Genomic DNA, 20,452 nt, shown 5'->3' on the forward strand with positions numbered 1-20,452 from the left:
CCATAACAACATCACAATACCCCCATAACAACATCACAATACCCCATAACAACATCACAATACCCCATAACGACATCACATTACCCCATAACGACATCACATTAGCCCATAACGACATCACAATACCCCATAACAACATCACAATACCCCATAACGACATCACATTACCCCATAAAGCAACAACTGTTATTTTTATTTTTTTTGCAAATGTATATATATTTTTTTATTATGTCATCATGGGGTATTGTGATGTTGTTATGGGGTATGTGATGTCATTATGGGGTATTGTGATGTCATTATGTGGTATCGTGATATCATCATGGGGTATTGTGATGTCATTATGTGGTATCGTGATATCATCATGGGGTATTGTGATGTCATTATGTGGTATCGTGATATCATTATGGGGTATTGTGTGTAGATTGATGAGGAAAGAATAAACAATGTAATTTACAATGTAAAGGCTATAATGTAACAAAATGTGGAAAAAGTCTGACTACTTTCTGAATGCACCGTTTGTCCATGTATTCAGCCTGAGAGGATGTCTGATCTAGAGGGCCGATACGACTACACCATGACCACAGTCAGAGGGAGCAGCAGGGTTTCCAGTGTTACTGTTGTACATACAGACTGTAAAGTGATCCAGTCCCCAGAGCGGAGCTAGGTGTTCAGGCTGAAAGGACCTCTTAGGACTGGCTTTATGGGAAAATATACGAGCCACTGGAGATCAGAGAGGTAGGGGGGAGAGAGAGAGAGGGGGGGGGATGGGGAGAGAGAGAGAGAGACGACGACATGGGGAGAGAGAGGGATGAGGAGAGGGGGATGAGGAGAGAGAGAGGGAGAGGGGGATGGGGAGAGAGGAGAGCGAGAGGGATGGAGAGAGTGAGAGAGAAAGAGGAGAGAGAGAGGGATGGGAGAGAGGAGAGAGAGAGGGATGGAGAGAGTGAGAGAGAAAGAGGAGAGAGGGGTAGGGGTAGTGGGGTATAGGATAGCCTGACCACTCCGGGGCGTTGAAGCCACTAGCCACAGGTCTCTCTCTCCCTCTCTCTTCCCTCTCCAGGCCGGTCTCGGGGTAAACCGCAGCATTCTCCAGCCCGTGAGAAACACCCAGAACCAAGCTCCTCCATCCTCCTCCAACCGTCCTCCTCTGTCCAATACATAAACCTGCCATAGCACAGTGATTTACTCCCTGTATACAACTCTCCTACGCTCCTCTGGTTACTAACAATGTGACATGATGGAATGAGAGGGAGGATGGAAACAGAGGGAGGGAGGGAGAGCACTATAAGGAGAACATAGAAGGACTTCATTTTTAATCCTTAAAGTAGCTTTCATTGTTACAGTATGTTATATACTTTTAAACACACACACACACACTAACGTATACACACACACTAACGTATACACACACACTGACGTTTACACACACACTGACGTTTACACACACACTAACGTTTACACACACACAGAGTGGGACACTGTAGGTCAATATCTGTCAATACTGAGACTACTATCAGTGGTCTCCTCTGATTCCTGGTTTCTCTCTCTACCTGTGTGTCTTCAACTCTCCCCTATACAACCTCATTATCTACATTCACTGTCCTGTCTCCTTCCCTCCTCTCCCCCTCCTTTCTCCGTCTCTCTCTCTCTGTCCCTCTCTCTGTACCTCTCCCTCCCTCTCTCTCTCTCCCCCTCCTTTCTCCGTCTCTCTCTCTCTCTCTCTCTCTCTCTCTCTCTCTCTCTCTCTCTCTCTCTCTCTCTCTTCCTCACTCTCACCTTCTTTGTCTCCTCTCACCACTTCACTCCTTCTCTCTCTCCGTGTTGCCGTGGGATACTGTCCTCTCTCTGCCTGTCACCTCTCGCTCTCCATCCATCTTGTCCACTGTCCATCTGTCTGTCTGCATCACTTCCTCCTGTTGTCCTCTTTCCTTATTTTCCATATGTTTGTGTTTCATCCTCTGTTTTCTTCCTCGTATCGGTGTTTTCTCTTCACACTCATCCTTCTCTCTGTCCCTCTTTGTCCCCCTATCTATCCCCCTCTCTGTCCCTCTCTCTGTCCCTCTGTCCCCCTCTCTTTCCCTCTCTGTCCCCCTCTCTGTCCCCCTCTCTGTCCCTCTCTGTCCCTCTCTGTCCCTCTCTGTCCCTCTCTCTGTCCCTCTCTGTCCCACTCTGTTCCTCTCTCTGTCCCTCTCTCTGTCCCTCTTTCCATCCCTCCCTGTCTGTGTGTGTGTGTATCATCATCTTTGTGGCAGATGGAGGAGCTGCTTGCGGCCATGGGGAAGGTGAAACTGGAGCTGGAGTCCATGCAGGCCAAGCTGTCCTCTACCCAGCAGTCATTGGCTGAGAAGGAGGCCCACCTGACCACACTGAGGGCAGAACGCAGGAAACACCTGGAGGAGGTGCTGGAGATGAAGTAAGAGAGATAATATATACACCTGATCACGCTGAGGGTAGACAGACACACCCTTTTATTCATGAGGTCCCGCCGTGGACTGCGTTATTTTAGATAAGAATATTGAAGTTATTTATTGTGTTTTAACTTCTTGGCGCACCCCGTTAGCGGGATCATTTTCGTCAACATCCGCTGAATTGCAGAGCGCCAAATTCAAATTAAATTACGAAAAATATTTCATTTTCATTAAATCACAAGTGCAATATACCAAAACACAGCTTAGCTTGTTGTTAATCCACCTGGCGTGTCAGATTTAAGAAAAGCTTTACAGCGAAAAAAAACCAAGTGTTTATGTGAGGACATCTCTCTCAGTAGACAAAACAGTACAAACAGCTAGCAGCAAAGTAGATTGGTCACGAAAGTCAGAAAAGCAATCCAATTAATCGCTTACCTTTGATGATCTTCGGACGTTTGCACTTACGAGACTCCCAGTTACACAATAAATGTTCCTTTTGTTCGATAAAGATTATTTTTATATCCAAAAACCTCCATTTGGTTGGCGCGTTTTGTTTAGTAATCCACAGGCTCGTGCAGGTCACGACGGGCAGACAAAAATTCCAAATAGTATCCGTAAACTTCATAGAAACATGTCAAACATTTTTTATAATCAATCCTAAGGTTGTTTTTAGAATAAATAATCGATAATATTTCAACCGGGCGGTAGCTTTTTCAATAGGAGAGAGAGAGAGAGAGAAAAGGTCTGCTCCAAGCTGCTCGCACATGCAAAACTCTGGGGACACACAGCTATCCACTGACGCGATGTGATCATTCTCGCTCATTTTTCAGAATAAAAGCCTGAAACTATGTCTAAAGACTGTTCACACCATGTGGAAGCCATAGGGAAAGGAATCTGGTTGATATACATTTAAATGGAGGGAAGGCATGCAATGGAACGGAGAGGTTTCAGAAAAACTATTTTTACAGTTTTGGAAACTTTAGAGTGTTTTCTATCCTAATCTGCCAATTATATGCATATTCTAGCTTCTGGGCCTGAGAAATAGGCAGTTTCATTTGGGTACGTTTTTCATCCAAACATCAAAATACTGCCCCCTAGTCTCAAGAGGTTTTAAGCCTCAGTGGCTTTGGGAAAATAGTTGACATATTGTCATTTAGTTTTATAGAAAAGAAGCAACTCATAGTTAATAATCATTGTGATGCTTAGGGAAGGACTGAGTGACCTGAATCCCCAGTGTGTCTGGTTGTGTCCCGTCTCATCAAGCCCTGTTCTGTTCTGTTCAGCCTTGTGTCTCAGACCAGATCTCCTTGGTTGTGTTCTGTTGTTCACACAGCAGACGAGCTGTTTTTAGGGTTCTGTTGTCTTGTTTACATCATCTAGCTGAGCCACATGGCCATGACATCATACACGGTCCTCCCCCCACCTCTCTCTTTTCCTCTCCTTTTCTCTGCTCTCTTTCACTCACCATCCTTCCCACTCACTCTTCCATCTCTCTACTCGATATCTCCCTCTCTCTGTCTCTCTCTCTGCCTCTCTCTCTGTCTCTATCTCTCTCTCTCTCCCAGTCTCTCTCACACTAGTAGGTTGTAAATGGTGTGTAGTGTATGTAGTGGGTAAATGGTGTGTAGTGGGTAAATGGTGTGTAGTGTATGTAGTGGGTAAATGGTGTGTAGTGTGTGTAGTGGGTAAATGGTGTGTAGTGTATGTAGTGGGTAAATGGTGTGTAGTGTGTGTAGTGGGTAAATGGTGTGTAGTGTATGTAGGGCCTAGTAGAACCACAGGGTCAGACCTAGTAGAACCACAGGGACAGACCTAGTAGAACCATGGGGACAGACTGAGTAGAACCACAGGGACAGGCCTAGTAGAACCACATGGCCTAGTAGAACCACAGGCCTAGTAGAACCACATGGCCTAGTAGAACCACAGGCCTAGTAGAACCACAGGGCCTAGTATAACCACAGGGACATACCTAGTAGAACTGCAGAGCCTAGTAGAACCACAGGCCTAGTAGAACCACATGGCCTAGTAGAACCACATGCCTAGTAGAACCACAGGGCCTAGTAGAACCACAGGGACAGACCACGTAGAACCTACAGGCCTAGTAGAACCACATGCCTAGTAGAACCACATGCCTAGTAGAACCACAGGCCTAGTAGAACCACATACCTTGTAGAACCACAGGGCCTAGTAGAAACACCGGGCCTAGTAGAACCACAGGCCTAGTCGGACCACAGGCCTTTCTGATCTGCTAGTAATGATATTAAGTGAAAACTCTCTGTATAAGGCCTATAAAACACACACACACACATACATATACTGTACACACACATGCACATGCATACATACATACATACACACACACACACATACACACACACATACACACACACATATACATACATACATACACACACACACACACACACACACACACACACACACACACACACACACACACACACACACATACGCACATACACACACATACGCACATTGATGTTAGTGTCGACATGTATCCCTTTAGCTTGGCAGTGGACTTCAGTCTTTGATCAAAGCCCTGGTTTTCCTTTCTCATTGTTTAGAAACAGAAAACCAGATGAAATAATGTCTATTCATGTCACTGGGCTTGGAAAGGAAAGGAAAGGAATGGAAAGGAAAGGAAAGGAGCATAGATTTAATGTTCCAAGGTCTTGGTCTTTTTCCACCAATATTCACCCGTTTGGCCAGAGTTATCCCCGTGGGGGGGGATCAACCCGTTTGGCCAGAGTTATCCCCGTGTGGGGGGGGGGGGGGATCAACCCATTTGGCCAGAGTTATCCCCGTGGGGGGATCAACCCGTTTGGCCAGAGTTATCCCCAGATTTATCCCCGTTATTCCCAGTTATCCCCGTTATTCCCAGAGTTATTCCCGTTATTCCCAGAGTTATCCCCGTGGGGGGGGGGGGGGGATCAACCCGTTTGGCCAGAGTTATCCCCGTGTGGGGGGGGGGGGGGGGGACAACCCGTTTGGCCCAGAGTTATTCCCAGAATTATCCCCGTTATTCCCAGTTATCCCCGTTATTCCCAGAGTTATCCCCGTGGGGGGGATCAACCTGTTATTCCCAGAGTTATCCCTGTTATTCCCAGAGTTATTCCCGGTATTCCCAGAGTTATCCCCGTTATTCCCAGAGTTATTCCCGGAGTTATCCCCGGTATTCCCAGAGTTATCCCCAGTATTCCCAGAGTTATCCCCGTTATTCCCAGAGTTGTTATCCCCGTTATTCCCAGAGTTATTCCCAGAGTTATCCCCGTTATTCCCAGAGTTATTCCCAGAGTTATCCCCGTTATTCCCAGAGTTATCCCCATTATTCCCAGAGTTATTCCCAGAGTTATCCCCGTTATTCCCAGAGTTATTCCCATAGTATCCCTGTTATTCCCAGAGTTATCCCCGTTATTCCCAGAGTTATTCCCAGAGTTATCCCCGTTATTCCCAGAGTTATCCCCGTTATTCCCAGAGTTATCCCCAGTATTCCCAGAGTTATCCAAAGTATTCCCAGAGTTATCCCCGTTATTCCCAGAGTTATCCCCGTTATTCCCAGAGTTATCCCCAGTATTCCCAGTTATATCCAGATATTCCCTGCTGAGTCCTGGCTGGGCTGGCGGTCCGGGGAGAGATCCTGAGACATCAGTCTGGCTTGGAGAGGAGGTGGAGGAAGGAGTCTTTATCTATCTGGCTCTAATGTGTCTGAATGAATGCAGCGTGTGGGCTGCTATGAAACGCACATCCTTCCTCCTCTAATACAGAGGAAGACTAATAGAGCCGGCCTCCCGGGGATCGCCTAGGCAACTGTGTCCAAACGAAACTGCCATGGTAAAAACCTTGAGTTCTGAATGCATGGCTCGATCAGGACAGCAAGAGCTGTGTCTCTATCTCGTTCTCTCTCTTGCCGCTAGCCTTAAAGCTAAACCACACAACTCACAAATATCACACTGTTCTGAGGGAAAATACAACACTGAATGCTGTTCAGATGGGGCCTGGGTGGCGGGAGGGGGGAGAGAGGGGTAAGAGGAGGGGGAGAGAGGAGTAAGAGGAGGGGGAGAGAGGGGTAAGAGGAGGGGGAGAGAGGGGTAAGAGGAGGGGGAGAGAGGGGTAAGAGGAGGGGGAGAGAGGGGTAAGAGGATGGGGGAGAGAGGGGTAAAAGGAGGGGGAGAGAGGGGTAAGAGGAGGGGGAGAGAGGGGTAAGAGGAGGGGGAGAGAGGGGTAAGAGGATGGGGGAGAGAGGGGTAAGAGGAGGGGGAGAGAGGGGTAAGAGGAGGGGGAGAGAGGGGTAAGAGGAGGGGGAGAGAGGGGTAAGAGGAGGGGGAGAGAGGGGTAGAGGAGGGGGAGAGAGGGGTAAGAGGAGGGGGAGAGAGGGGTAAGAGGATGGGGGAGAGAGGGGTAAGAGGAGGGGGAGAGAGGGGTAAGAGGATGGGGGAGAGAGGGGTAAGAGGAGGGGGAGAGAGGGGTAAAGGAGGGGGAGAGAGGGGTAAAAGGAGGGGGAGAGAGGGGTAAAAGGAGGGCGAGAGGGGTAAGAGGAGGGGGAGAGAGGAGTAAGAGGAGGGGGAGAGAGGGGTAAGAGGAGGGGGAGCTGGTTTATTTGTTGGAGTAGTGAGATAGAGGGTGGTCTTACTGTGATCATTATACTGTAGTCTAGATTGATGGTAATAGCTGTTAGTCGAGGTCATGATGAGCGCACTGTGGTCGAGCTGTGGTCGAGTGTGTGTTTGAGTTTGTGTGTGTGTGCGTGTTTGTGTGGATGTGTGTGTTTGAGTGTGTGTTTGTGTGGATGTGGATGTGTGTGTTTGCGTGTGTGTTTGTGTGGATGTGTGTGTTTGGATGGCTGAAATCGGGGGTCAGGGTGAGCTAGTAGATGCCGAGCCAGCCCACTGAAGGCCCTCTGTCGCCTGGCACAGACATGGGCGGCCCACCGGATGCCTCGTTAAAATCAACCCCGATACAAAATGGCCGACGTTTCCTCACGAAGGATGAACCGCCGTTTAGACAGCGGGGCCAAAACATCCAACATCCGACCACATCTATTATCCTTCATCTCTCCTCTCTGACTCTCCCTCTGTTTCCCTGACATTAATCAGGGAATCTGCTGCAGTCTGTGTGTTTTCTATCGTTTTAACACGCCTCTCAGTGGCCATAACACACGGCCCATACATTCACCACTCACACACACACACACACACACACACACACACACACACACACACACACACACACACACACACACACACACACACACACACACACACACCCTCTCACACACACACACACACACACACACACACCCACCCACCCACACACACACACACACACCCACCCACCCACACACACACACACACACACACACCCTCACACACACACACACACACACACACACACACACACACACACACACACACACACACACACACACACCCTCACACACACACACACACACACACCCCACCCACCCACACACACACACACACACACACACACCCTCACACACCCACCCACACACACACACACACACCCACCCACCCACACACACACACACACACACACACCCTCACACACACACACACACACACACACACACACACACACACCACACACACACACACACACACACACACACACACCCTCACACACACACACACACACACACCCACCCACCCACACACACACACACACACACACACACCCTCACACACACACACACACACACACACACACACACACACACACACACACACACACACACACCACACACACACACACACACACACACACACACACACACACACACACACACACACACAGGGTCTATGGTAACCAGAGGATAATGGTAGGAACAGTTGGTTGTCTCTGCTCCCTGTGACCCGTTCACCCTGCTGTCAGAACCGCCTGCCACTGCATTGATCACCTCCTGCCCTGCTGGAAACTGATACGCCAAGGAGAGAATAACAGGGAATACAACCCCCACAGGATCCAAAATGGAGTCCAGTGACTGTGCCCCTGTGTTTGATAAGGGAGGTAGGGGTTAACTGAGTCTGTAGCTGTGTTTGATAAGGGAGGTAGGGGTTAACTGAGTCTGTAGCTGTGTTTGATAAGGGAGGTAGGGGTTAATGGAGACTGTATCTGTGTTTGATAAGGGAGGTAGGGGTTAATGGAGTCTGTATCTGTGTTTGATAAGGGAGGTAGGGGTTAATGGAGTCTGTATCTGTGTTTGATAAGGGAGGTAGGGGTTAATGGAGTCTGTATCTGTGTTTGATAAGGGAGGTAGGGGTTAACTGAGTCTGTAGCTGTGTTTGAAGGGTTTAGCTGGTGTTTATACTGTTTTTAATCCAGGTGTGTCAGTGGGCTGATGAGCAGTAAAGCCCAGGGTCGTCAGGATGGAAAGTGATTAGGATGAGGGTGGTGGGTGGAGAGGCGTAAGGAGAGCTTTCCACTATCGGGTTTTACATTTGGAAAGGTACGCCACTCGCGCACACACACACACACACACACACACACACACACACACACACACACACACACACACACACACACACACACACACACACTCATGTGCGTACACCTACCCCCCCCCCCCCCACCCACACACAGCTGTCTGTCTGTCACTTAGCCCCATCCTCCTCCTGTTATACTATGAGGCTCTGTCTGTGACTTAGCCCCATCCTCCTCCTGTTATGCTATGAGGCTCTGTCTGTGACTTAGCCCCATCCTCCTCCTGTTATACTATGAGGCTCTGTCTGTGACTTAGCCCCATCCTCCTCCTGTTATACTATGAGGCTCTGTCTGTGACTTAGCCCCATCCTCCTCCTGTTATACTATGAGTCTCTAATGTCTGCCACTTAACACTTTTTAGACCATATCGCCCAGCCCTAACTCTAACGAGAGGTTATTCTGATGTGTGAGGGTAAGGAGAAGACTGTCGCCATGGGGGAAGTTCTGTGGTGGGCTGTGGCTGGGGGGGACCACCATCTGAGAAGAGACATGGGGTTAGACTAGGAATCTAGTTGTCTGTTGTCTACTAGGAGGTCTACACGGAGGTCTACTAGGAGGTGAGGTCTACTAGGAGGTGAGTTCTACTAGGGGGTCTACTAGGAGGTGAGGTCTACTAGGAGGTCTACTAGGAGGTCCACTAGGAGGTCTACTAGGAGTTGAGGTCTACTAGGAGGTCTACTAGGAGGTCCACTAGGAGGTGAGGTCTACTAGGAGGTGAGGTCTACTAGGAGGTCTACTAGGAGGTGAGGTCTACTAGGAGGTGAGGTCTACTAGGAGGTCTACTAGGAGGTGAGGTCTACTAGGGGGTCTACTAGGAGGTGAGGTCTACTAGGAGGTCTACTAGGAGGTCCACTAGGAAGTCTACTAGGAGGTGAGGTCTACTAGGAGGTATACTAGGAGGTCTACTAGGAGGTGAGATCTAGTAGGAGGTGAGGTCTACTAGGAGATCTACTAGGAGATCTACTAGGAGGTGAGATCTACTAGGAGGTGAGGTCTAGTAGGAGGTGAGGTCTACTAGCAGGTCTACTAGGAGGTGAGGTCTACTAGGAGAGCTACTAGGAGGTATACTAGGAGGTGAGGTATACTAGGTGGTCTACTAGGAGGTGAGGTCTACTAGGAGGTGAGGTCTACTAGCAGGTCTACTGGGAGGTCTACTAGGAGGTGAGGTCTACTATGTGGTCTACTAGGAGGTGAGGTCTACTAGGAGGTGAGGTCTACTAGGAGGTCTATTAGGAGGTGAGGTCTACTAGGTGGTCTACTAGGAGGTGAGGTCTACTAGGAGGTCTACTAGGTGGTCTACTAATAGGTGAGGTCTACTAGGAGGTCTACTAGGTGGTCTACTAGGAGGTCTACTAGGAGGTCTACTAGGTGGTCTACTAGGAGGTCTACTAGGTGGTCTACTAGGTGGTCTACTAGGAGGTCTACTAGGAGGTCTACTATGAGTTCTACCATAAACAGTAGACTAACCTTTCAGAAAGTGTGTTTGTGTGTCTTTATGTGTGTGGCAGTAAAGAGAGGTTATATAGTAGGTGTGAACGCCTGGCTCAGCCCACAAAGGGTCCATTCAGGGGGCAGGTGAGTTGCTAATTGCCCCTTTTATCGCTGGGTACAGCGTGGCCGGCAGATCGGCCCATTACAGGGACCAGTGCTTTAGTAAGCAGAGACAGACAGGTCCAGCATCACTGTGTGTGTGTGTGTGTGTGTGTGTGTGTGTGTGTGTGTGTGTGTGTGTGTGTGTGTGTGTGTGTGTGTGTGTGTGTGTGTGTGTGTGTGTGTGGGTGTGTGTGGGTGTGTGTGTGGGTGTGTGTGTGTGTGGTAGGCCACAGACACAATGCTTCCTTCATTTCTGTCCCCTGCAGCTCACACATCAATACACACACTGCACACACACACACACAGTGATGCTGGACCTGTCTTGGGTTGTGACTAGAAGCTGCACACCTTAACACTGGCCTTGGGTTGTGACTAGAGGCTGCACACCTTAACACTGGCCTTGGGTTGTGACTAGAGGCTGCACACCTTAACACTGGCCTTGGGTTGTGACTAGAGGCTGCACACCTTAACACTGGCCTTGGGTTGTGACTAGAGGCTGCACACCTTAACACTGGCCTTGGGTTGTGACTAGAGGCTGCACACCTTAAACACTGGCCTTGGGTTGTGACTAGAGGCTGCACACCTTAACACTGGCCTTGGGTTGTGACTAGAGGCTGCACACCTTAACACTGGCCTTGGGTTGTGACTAGAGGCTGCACACCTTAACACTGGCCTTGGGTTGTGACTAGAGGCTGCACACCTTAACACTGGCCTTGGGTTGTGACTAGAGGCTGCACACCTTAACACTGGCCTTGGGTTGTGAATAGAGGCTGCACACCTTAACTCTGGCCTTGGGTTGTGACTAGAGGCTGCACACCTTAACACTGGCCTGGGTTGTGACTAGAGGCTGCACACCTTAACTCTGGCCTTGGGTTGTGACTAGAGGCTGCACACCTTAACACTGGCCTTGGGTTGTGACTAGAGGCTGCACACCTTAACACTGGCCTTGGGTTGTGACTAGAGGCTGCACACCTTAACACTGGCCTTGGGTTGTGACTAGAGGCTGCACACCTTAACACTGGCCTTGGGTTGTGACTAGAGGCTGCCGGAAATATGGGGGTCCAAAGAAATCAAACAGCTGAGAGGGAGAGAGAAGGGGGGAGAGAGATGGAGAGAGAAGGGGGAGAGAGAGATGGAGAGAGAGAGAGAGATAGATGGAGAGGGGAGAGAGGGAGAGAGAAGGAGGGAGGGAGAGGGAGAAAGAGAGAGCAAGAAAGAGAGAGCAAGAAAGAGAGAGAGAGCGATAAAGAGAAAGAGAGAGCGAGAGAAAGAGAGAGAGAGAGAGTGAGGAAGAGAGAGAGAGAGAGAGATAGCGAGAAAGAGATGGAGAGAGAGAGAGATAGCGAGAAAGAGATAGAGAGAGAGAGAGTATTTAGATGCCCTATAGAGTCATTCCGACCTGGAAAACGAGGGGTAGTTTCTATGTCTTTTGGGTTTGCCTTGCTGACGTATGGTAGTGCAGAAAGCTCACAGTGGTATTAAGTGAAACGCTTCATGTGTTTTTCAAGCCTATAATTTAAACAGCATTCAGTTTTCTCCACGGCTTCTTTTCCTTCTCTATTTCTCCTCACGGTGGGATGTTATAAACTATTATCAGGACTTACGGGAACAATTGTCTCGGACCATTCCAACACAACGATCACACGGTAGACTTCACCTCTGGATGTTGTTCCGGGTCGTATAGGTCAAGACCTCCCAGAGCAAATAGGAGACTTCAAATCCACTACGATATAGCCAATCCTTTGTCCTAGTCAAGGTTTTAAAATCCACTAGGATATGGCCAATCATTTGTCCTAGTCAAGGTTTAAAATCCACTAGGATTTAGCCAATCCTTTGTCTTAGTCAAGGTGTAAACGTTATGAAAAGCCCTCATGCCGTCTCTGGCTTGATTCTGATTCTAGTTGAACATTCTATATAGTTTATATATAGTATATAGGAGTATCAGCATCTGTTCTTGTATTTGGGGTTAACTCCAGACAGGCTCCAGACCAACATCATCGGGAGGCAGGGATGCATGTAGTGTCTCTGGACATTGTGCTTAATGCCGAAGCCTCATGTCAGATAAAAGGACCCTCCAAATGTTAAGCCTTGCAGTCCAGCAGGTTGACCGTCGTCCCACAAGGAATTCATATTAAGAGATGTAGTTTGTTTGATTCAGATACTGTAGTCTGTATCTGCCCATACTCCTTAAGTCCTCATTAGGGACCACGTTTAGTCTCACTTAACTGTATTCCTCATCCCAGTCCCATGTGTGACCTGACATAGGCCTGACATAGGCCTGACATAGGCCTGACATATGCCTGACATAGGCCTGACATAGGCATGACATAGGCCTGACATAGGCCTGACATAGGCATAGACAATGAACTCCTGCATTTATTCTATGATGGTAAAACAGTTAGTTTATAACATGTTAATAACAGTTAGTTTATAGTATGTTAATAACAGTTAGGTTATAGTATGTTAATAACAGTTAGTTTATAGCGTGTTAATAAAAGTTAGTTTATAGCGTGTTAATAACAGTTAGTTTATAGCATGTTAATAACAGTTAGTTTATAGCATGTTAATAACAGTTAGGTTATAGCATGTTAATAACAGTTAGGTTATAGCGTGTTAATAACAGTTAATTTATAGCATGTTAATAACAGTTAGGTTATAGCGTGTTAATAGCAGTTAATTTATAGCATGTTAATAACAGTTAGTTTATAACGTTTTTATAGCATGTTAATAACAGTTTGTTTATAGCATGTTAATAACAGTTAGTTTATAGCGTGTTAATAACAGTTTGGTTATAGTATGTTAATAACAGTTAGTTTATAGTATGTTAATAACAGTTAGTTTATAGCGTGTTTATAGTATGTTAATAACAGTTAGTTTATAGCGTGTTTATAGCGTGTTAATAACAGTTTGTTTATAGTATGTTAATAACAGTTAGTTTATAGTATGTTAATAACAGTTAGTTTATAGTATGTTAATAACAGTTAGTTTATAGCGTGTTAATAACAGTTTGGTATAGTATGTTAATAACAGTTAGTTATAGTATGTTAATAACAGTTAGTTTATAGCATGTTAATAACAGTTAGTTTATAGCGTGTTAATAACAGTTAGTTTATAGCATGTTAATAACAGTTAGTTTATAGCGTGTTAATAACAGTTAGTTTATAGCATGTTAATAACAGTTAGTTTATAGCATGTTAATAAGTTCGTTTATAACATGTTAATAACAGTTAGTTTATAGCGTGTTATTAACATGCTATAACCTAACTGTTATTAACAGTTAGTTTATAGCATGTTAATAACAGTTAGTTTATAGCATGTTAATAACAGTTAGTTTATAGCATGTTAATAACAGTTAGGTTATAGCATGTTAATAACAGTTAGTTTATAACGTTTTTATAGCATGTTAATAACAGTTTGTTTATAGCGTGTTAATAACAGTTAGTTTATAGCATGTTAATAACAGTTAGTTTATAGCGTGTTAATAACAGTTTGGTTATAGCATGTTAATAACAGTTAGTTTATAGCATGTTAATAACTGTTTGTTTAATAACAGTTAGTTTATAGCATGTTAATAACAGTTAGTTTAATAACAGTTAGTTTATAGCATGTTAATAACAGTTAGTTTATAGCATGTTAATAACAGTTAGTTTATAGCGTGTTAATAACAGTTAGTTTATAGCATGTTAATAACAGTTAGGTTATAGCATGTTAATAACAGTTAGTTTATAGCATGTTAATAACAGTTAGTTTATAGCGTGTTTATAGCATGTTAATAACAGTTAGTTTATAGCATGTTAATAACAGTTAGTTTATAGCATGTTAATAACAGTTAGTTTATAGCGTGTTTATAGCATGTTAATAACAGTTAGTTTATAGCGTTTTAACAGGTAGTTTATAGCATGTTAATAACAGTTAGTTTATAGCGTGTTTATAGCATGTTAATAACAGTTAGTTTTATAGCGTTTTAACAGGTAGTTTATAGCTATGTTAATAACAGTTAGTTTATAGCGTATTACTGTGTGTTTTAAGCATGCATAGTATATTCAGTCCAGTGTGTTATATCTGTTAGGTCCCAGGGTCAGCCCTCTTCTTCTGTAGTCCTCCAGCCATCAGGAAGGCTCTGCTCTGCCCCTGATGCACACACACACACACACACACACACACACACACACACACACACTTAGGTTGATGTTTATTGTCATGATTATTGCCCCGGAGGCAGAACTGAGCGATTTCCACTAGATGGGACAGCTTCGATGTCAAAATGGGCTATTTTGTAAAAATGCATGAAATCAAAAATGAGCTTTTTGGTCTTAATTGAAGGATAGGGTAGGCGTTAGGGTTAGCAGTGTGGTTAAGGTTAGGGATTTATAATCAGATTTTATGACTTTATGGCTGTACCAGCTAGTGACCACTTTGCAGAGCTGTCTCCATTACATGAGTCATCCCAATAAATGCCAACCTGTCGCACACACATATTGGCGCACACACACACACTCTGCCACGCACGTGTGCTATGCCCCTGACACTTAAACACACACACACACACACACACTCTGCCACGCACGCACGCTATGCCCTGACACTTAAACACACACACACACACACACACACACACACACACACACACACACACACACACACACACACACACACACACACACACACACACACACTCCAGTGTAAAACACTCTATCAGTTGGAGAGAGGGCCTTATATATCATGTTACCTCCTACCTCCTACCCCCTACTTCCTAGCCCCTACCTCCCTGCCCCTACTTCCTACCCTTACCCCCTACCTCCTACACCCTACCTCCTACCCCCTACCTCCTAGCCCCTACCTCCCAGCCCCTACTTAATACCCTTACCCCCCTACCTCCTACACCCTATCTCTTACCGCTTAACTCCTACCCCTTACCTCCTACTCCTTACCGCCTAACTCCTACCCCTACCTCCTACCCCCTACCTCCTACCCCCTATCTCTTACCACTTAACTCCTACCCCTTACCTCATACTCCTTAACGCCTACCTCCTACCCCTTACCTCCTACCCCCTACCTCCTACCCCCTATCTCTTACCGCTTAACTCCTACCCCTTACCTCCTACTCCTTACCGCCTAACTCCTACCCCCTTACCTCCTACCCCCTACCTCTTCCCGCTTAACTCCTAGCCCTTACCTCCTACTCCTTACCGCCTAACTCCTACCCCTTAACTCCTACCCCTTAACTCCTACCCCTTAACTCCTACCCCCTTACCTCCTACCCCCTACCTCCTACCCCTATCTCTTACCGCTTAACTCCTACCCCTTACCTCCTACTCCTTACCGCCTAACTCCTACCCCTTACCTCCTACCCCCTACCTCCTACCCCCTACCTCTTCCCGCTTAACTCCTAGCCCTTACCTCCTACTCCTTACCGCCTAACTCCTACCCCTTAACTCCTACCCCTTAACTCCTACCCCTTACCTCCTACCCCCTACCTCCTACATCATACCTCTTTACCTTCCTTAGTGCTGTGTACAGGGTATAGTACTGACACTACATTTTTTACGTTTTCAGACCCCTTGACTTTTTCCACATTTTGTTACGTTACAGCCTCATTCTAAACTGGATTACAACCTTTTTTTCCTTCATCAATCTACACACAATACCCCATGATGCCATTACAATACCCCATGATGACATCACAATACCCCATGATGACATTACAATACCCCATGATGACATCACAATACCCCATGATGACATCACTATACCCCATGATGACATCACAATACCCCATGATGACATCACAATACCCCATGATGACATCACAATACCCCATGATGACATCACAATACCCCATGATGACATTACAATACCCCATGATGACATCACAATACCCCATGATGACATCACAATACCCTATGATGACTTCACAATACCCTATGATGACATCACAATACCCCATAATGACATCACAATACCCCGTAATGACATCACAATACCCCATAATGACATCACAATACCCCGTAATGACATCACAATACCCCATAATAACAAATGATGGGGTATTGTGTGTAGCTTGATTAGGATTTGTTTTTAATCCATTTTAGAATAAGGCTGTAACGTAACAAAATGTGGAAAAGGTGAAGGGGTCTGAATACTTTCCGAATGCCCTGTATATACACTGACTGGACAAAATATATGAACACCTGCTGTTTCCATGACAGACTGACCAGGTGAATCCAGGTGAATCCAGGTGAAAGATATGATCCCTCATTGATGTCACTTGTTAAATCCACTTCAATCAGTGTAGATGGAGGGGAGGAGACAGTTTAAAGAAGGAGTGTTAAGCCTTGAGACATGGATTGTGTCTGTGTCCATTCAGAGGGTGAATGGGTGAGACACAAAAGTGTCTTTGAACAGGGTATGGTAGTAGGTGCCAGGCGCACCGGTTTGCATCAAGAACTACAACGCTGCTGGGTTTTTCACCATCAACAGTTTCCTGTGTGTATCAAGAATGGTCCACCACCCAAAGGACATCCAGCCAACTTGACACAACTGTGGGAAGCATTTCATAACATGAGCCAGCATCCCTGTGGAACGATTTCGACACCCTGCCACAATACATTGATGCTGTTCTGAGGGCAAAAGGGGGGGGAAGGTGTTCCTAATGTTTTGTCCAATCAGTGTAGAGTCACTTTATGTAAATAACATTCTGATGATGCATCATTATATTTCATTGGATTAAAGCTTGTTTAGTACATTTTATTTTAGTTTTTCTCAGTTTTGTTCAAATGTAATATTAAATAATATGTTTTCTTGGACAGTAATCTTCAATGGATGAAGTGTAGGAGTTTATAGTGAATAGTAGTTTGTAGTTTATGAAGCTGTATGTCTCTCTCTGTAAGGTTTCAGCTGTCTGCCGGAGTATACGGCTTCTCCTCCCTGAGCATGTCCCGACTTTACCTCCCTTCTATAAATCAACTCTTTACAACCAGAGGGCGGATTGGAGAAGCTGCACCACAACACACACGAAAACGAGCGGAGAGAAACGGACTACATGCTGCACTCACATTCATTCACATTAAAACAGAGAGAGGGAGGGAGAGGGAGAGAGGGAGGGAGGGGGAGGGAGGGAGGGAGGGAGAGGGAGGGAGGGAGAGGGAGGGAGGGAGAGAGGGGGGGGAGAGAGGGGAGGGAGGGAGAGGGCGGGAGGGAGAGTAGCAAGAGAGAGAGAGAGCAAGAGGTGGATGCCCAAATGTTGCCCCCCCTTCCTCCCTCCTCTTCCCCCCCCTCCTTCCCTCCCTCCTCTTCCCCCCTCCTTCCCTCCCTCCCTCCCTCCCCACCCTCTCTCCCCCTTCCTCCCTCCTCTTCCCCCCCTTCCCTCCCTCCTCTTCCTTCCTTCCTTCCCCCCTCCTTCCCTCCCTCCCTCCCACCCTCTCTCCCCTTCCTCCCTCCACTTCCCCCCCTCCTTCCCTCCCTCCTCTTCCCCCCCTCCTTCCCTCCCTCACTCCCTCCCACCCTCTCTTCCCTTCCTCCCTCCTCTTCCCCCCCTTCCTTCCCTCCCTCCTCTTCCCCCCCTCCTTCCCTCCCTCCTCTTCCTCCCTTCCTTCCCCCTCCTTCCCTCCCTCCCTCCCTCCCACCCTCTCTCCCCTCCTTCCCCCCTCCTACCCTCCCTCCTCTTCACCCCCCCTCCTTCCCTCCCTCATCTTTCCATCTCTCCTGTGGAGGGCTCATAGGGAAATGTCCAAGGTCATTTGTCAGGATGCAGATCCGTCCGTCTTATCAATGGCAGAGCAGGGCTTGGGAATTCTGTCTCTCTCAGGGAGGAATTTCCTGCAGGGCCGAGATCCAGCCAGCTCCCGTCTATAGATAAATCACTACCACAGACTGTACCCTCACACTCATCACACGCACACACACACACACACCTCATGCTCATCGTGCGGTCTGGGCGCCAGCCAAGAGATGGACAACATTCCTACCCCTAGTGTTGGAACGTTGGGGGGGCAGGTAGCCTAGTGGTTAGAGAGTTGGGCTAGTAACCGAAAGGTTGCCAGATCAAATCCCTGAGCTGACAAGGTAAAAATCTGTCCTTCTGCGCATGAACAAGGCAGTTAACTCACTGTTCCCCGGTAGGCTGTCATTGTAAATAAGAATTTGTTCTTAACTGACTTGCCTAGTTAAATAAAGGTAAAATACTAGACAGACCAGTCCTCTCTCCTCCATCTAGACATAGTGTTATCTAGACAGACCAGTCCTCTCTCCCCCATCTAGACATAGTGTTATCTAGACAGACCAGTCCTCTCTCCTCCATCTAGACATAGTGTTATCTAGACAGACCAGTCCTCTCTCCTCCATCCAGACATAGTGTTATCTAGACAGACCAGTCCTCTCTCCTCCATCCAGACATAGTGTTATCTAGACAGACCAGTCCTCTCTCCTCCATCCAGACATAGTGTTATCTAGACATACCAGTCCTCTCTCCTCCATCCAGACATAGTGTTATCTAGACAGACCAGTCCTCTCTCCTCCATCCAGACATAGTGTTATCTAGACAGACCAGTCCTCTCTCCTCCATCCAGACATAGTGTTATCTAGACAGACCAGTCCTCTCTCCTCCATCCAGACATAGTGTTATCTAGACAGACCAGTCCTCTCTCCTCCATCCAGACATAGTGTTATCTAGACATACCAGTCCTCTCTCCTCCATCCAGACATAGTGTTATCTAGACAGACCAGTCCTCTCTCCTCCATCCAGACATAGTGTTATCTAGACAGACCAGTCCTCTCTCCTCCATCCAGACATAGTGTTATCTAGACAGACCAGTCCTCTCTCCTCCATCCAGACATAGTGTTATCTAGACAGACCAGTCCTCTCTCCTCCATCTAGACATAGTGTTATCTAGACAGACCAGTCCTTTCTCCTCCATCCAGACATAGTGTTATCTAGACAGACCAGTCCTCTCTCCTCCATCCAGACATAGTGTTATCTAGACAGACCAGTCCTCTCTCCTCCATCCAGACATAGTGTTATCTAGACAGACCAGTCCTCTCTCCTCCATCCAGACATAGTGTTATCTAGACAGACCAGTCCTCTCTCCTCCATCCAGACATAGTGTTATCTAGACAGACCAGTCCTCTCTCCTCCATCCAGACATAGTGTTATCTAGACAGACCAGTCCTCTCTCCTCCATCCAGACATAGTGTTATCTAGACAGACCAGTCCTCTCTCCTCCATCTAGACATAGTGTTATCTAGACAGACCAGTCCTCTCTCCTCCATCCAGACATAGTGTTATCTAGACAGACCAGTCCTCTCTCCTCCATCCAGACATAGTGTTATCTAGACAGACCAGTCCTCTCTCCTCCATCCAGACATAGTGTTATCTAGACAGACCAGTCCTCTCTCCTCCATCCAGACATAGTGTTATCTAGACAGACCAGTCCTCTCTCCTCCATCCAGACATAGTGTTATCTAGACAGACCAGTCCTCTCTCCTCCATCCAGACATAGTGTTATCTAGACAGACCAGTCCTCTCTCCTCCATCCAGACATAGTGTTATCTAGACAGACCAGTCCTCTCTCCTCCATCCAGACATAGTGTTATCTAGACAGACCAGTCCTCTCTCCTCCATCCAGACATAGTGTTATCTAGACAGACCAGTCCTCTCTCCTCCATCCAGACATAGTGTTATCTAGACAGACCAGTCCTCTCTCCTCCATCCAGACATAGTGTTATCTAGACAGACCAGTCCTCTCTCCTCCATCCAGACATAGTGTTATCTAGACAGACCAGTCCTCTCTCCTCCATCCAGACATAGTGTTATCTAGACAGACCAGTCCTTTCTCCTCCATCCAGACATAGTGTTATCTAGACAGACCAGTCCTCTCTCCTCCATCCAGACATAGTGTTATCTAGACAGACCAGTCCTCTCTCCTCCATCCAGA

The 20,452-nt window shown here is 46.9% G+C and overlaps 1 protein-coding gene across 6 annotated transcripts in view; it reads left to right on the plus strand.

The window, feature by feature from the left end:
* LOC116360602 (ELKS/Rab6-interacting/CAST family member 1-like) overlaps positions 1–20,452 on the plus strand; it is a 475,628-nt gene that overhangs the window by 273,215 nt on the left and 181,961 nt on the right. For all 6 annotated transcript variants that reach the window (XM_031815520.1, XM_031815522.1, XM_031815523.1 and 3 more), the window contains one exon: positions 2,253–2,413. In XM_031815520.1, coding sequence (XP_031671380.1) covers positions 2,253–2,413 — 161 coding nt within the window. The remainder of the gene's footprint in view (positions 1–2,252; positions 2,414–20,452) is intronic.

The sequence above is a fragment of the Oncorhynchus kisutch genome, unplaced genomic scaffold (genome assembly GCF_002021735.2).
Source record: "Oncorhynchus kisutch isolate 150728-3 unplaced genomic scaffold, Okis_V2 Okis09a-Okis19a_hom, whole genome shotgun sequence".
Taxonomy (NCBI): Eukaryota; Metazoa; Chordata; class Actinopteri; order Salmoniformes; family Salmonidae; genus Oncorhynchus; species Oncorhynchus kisutch.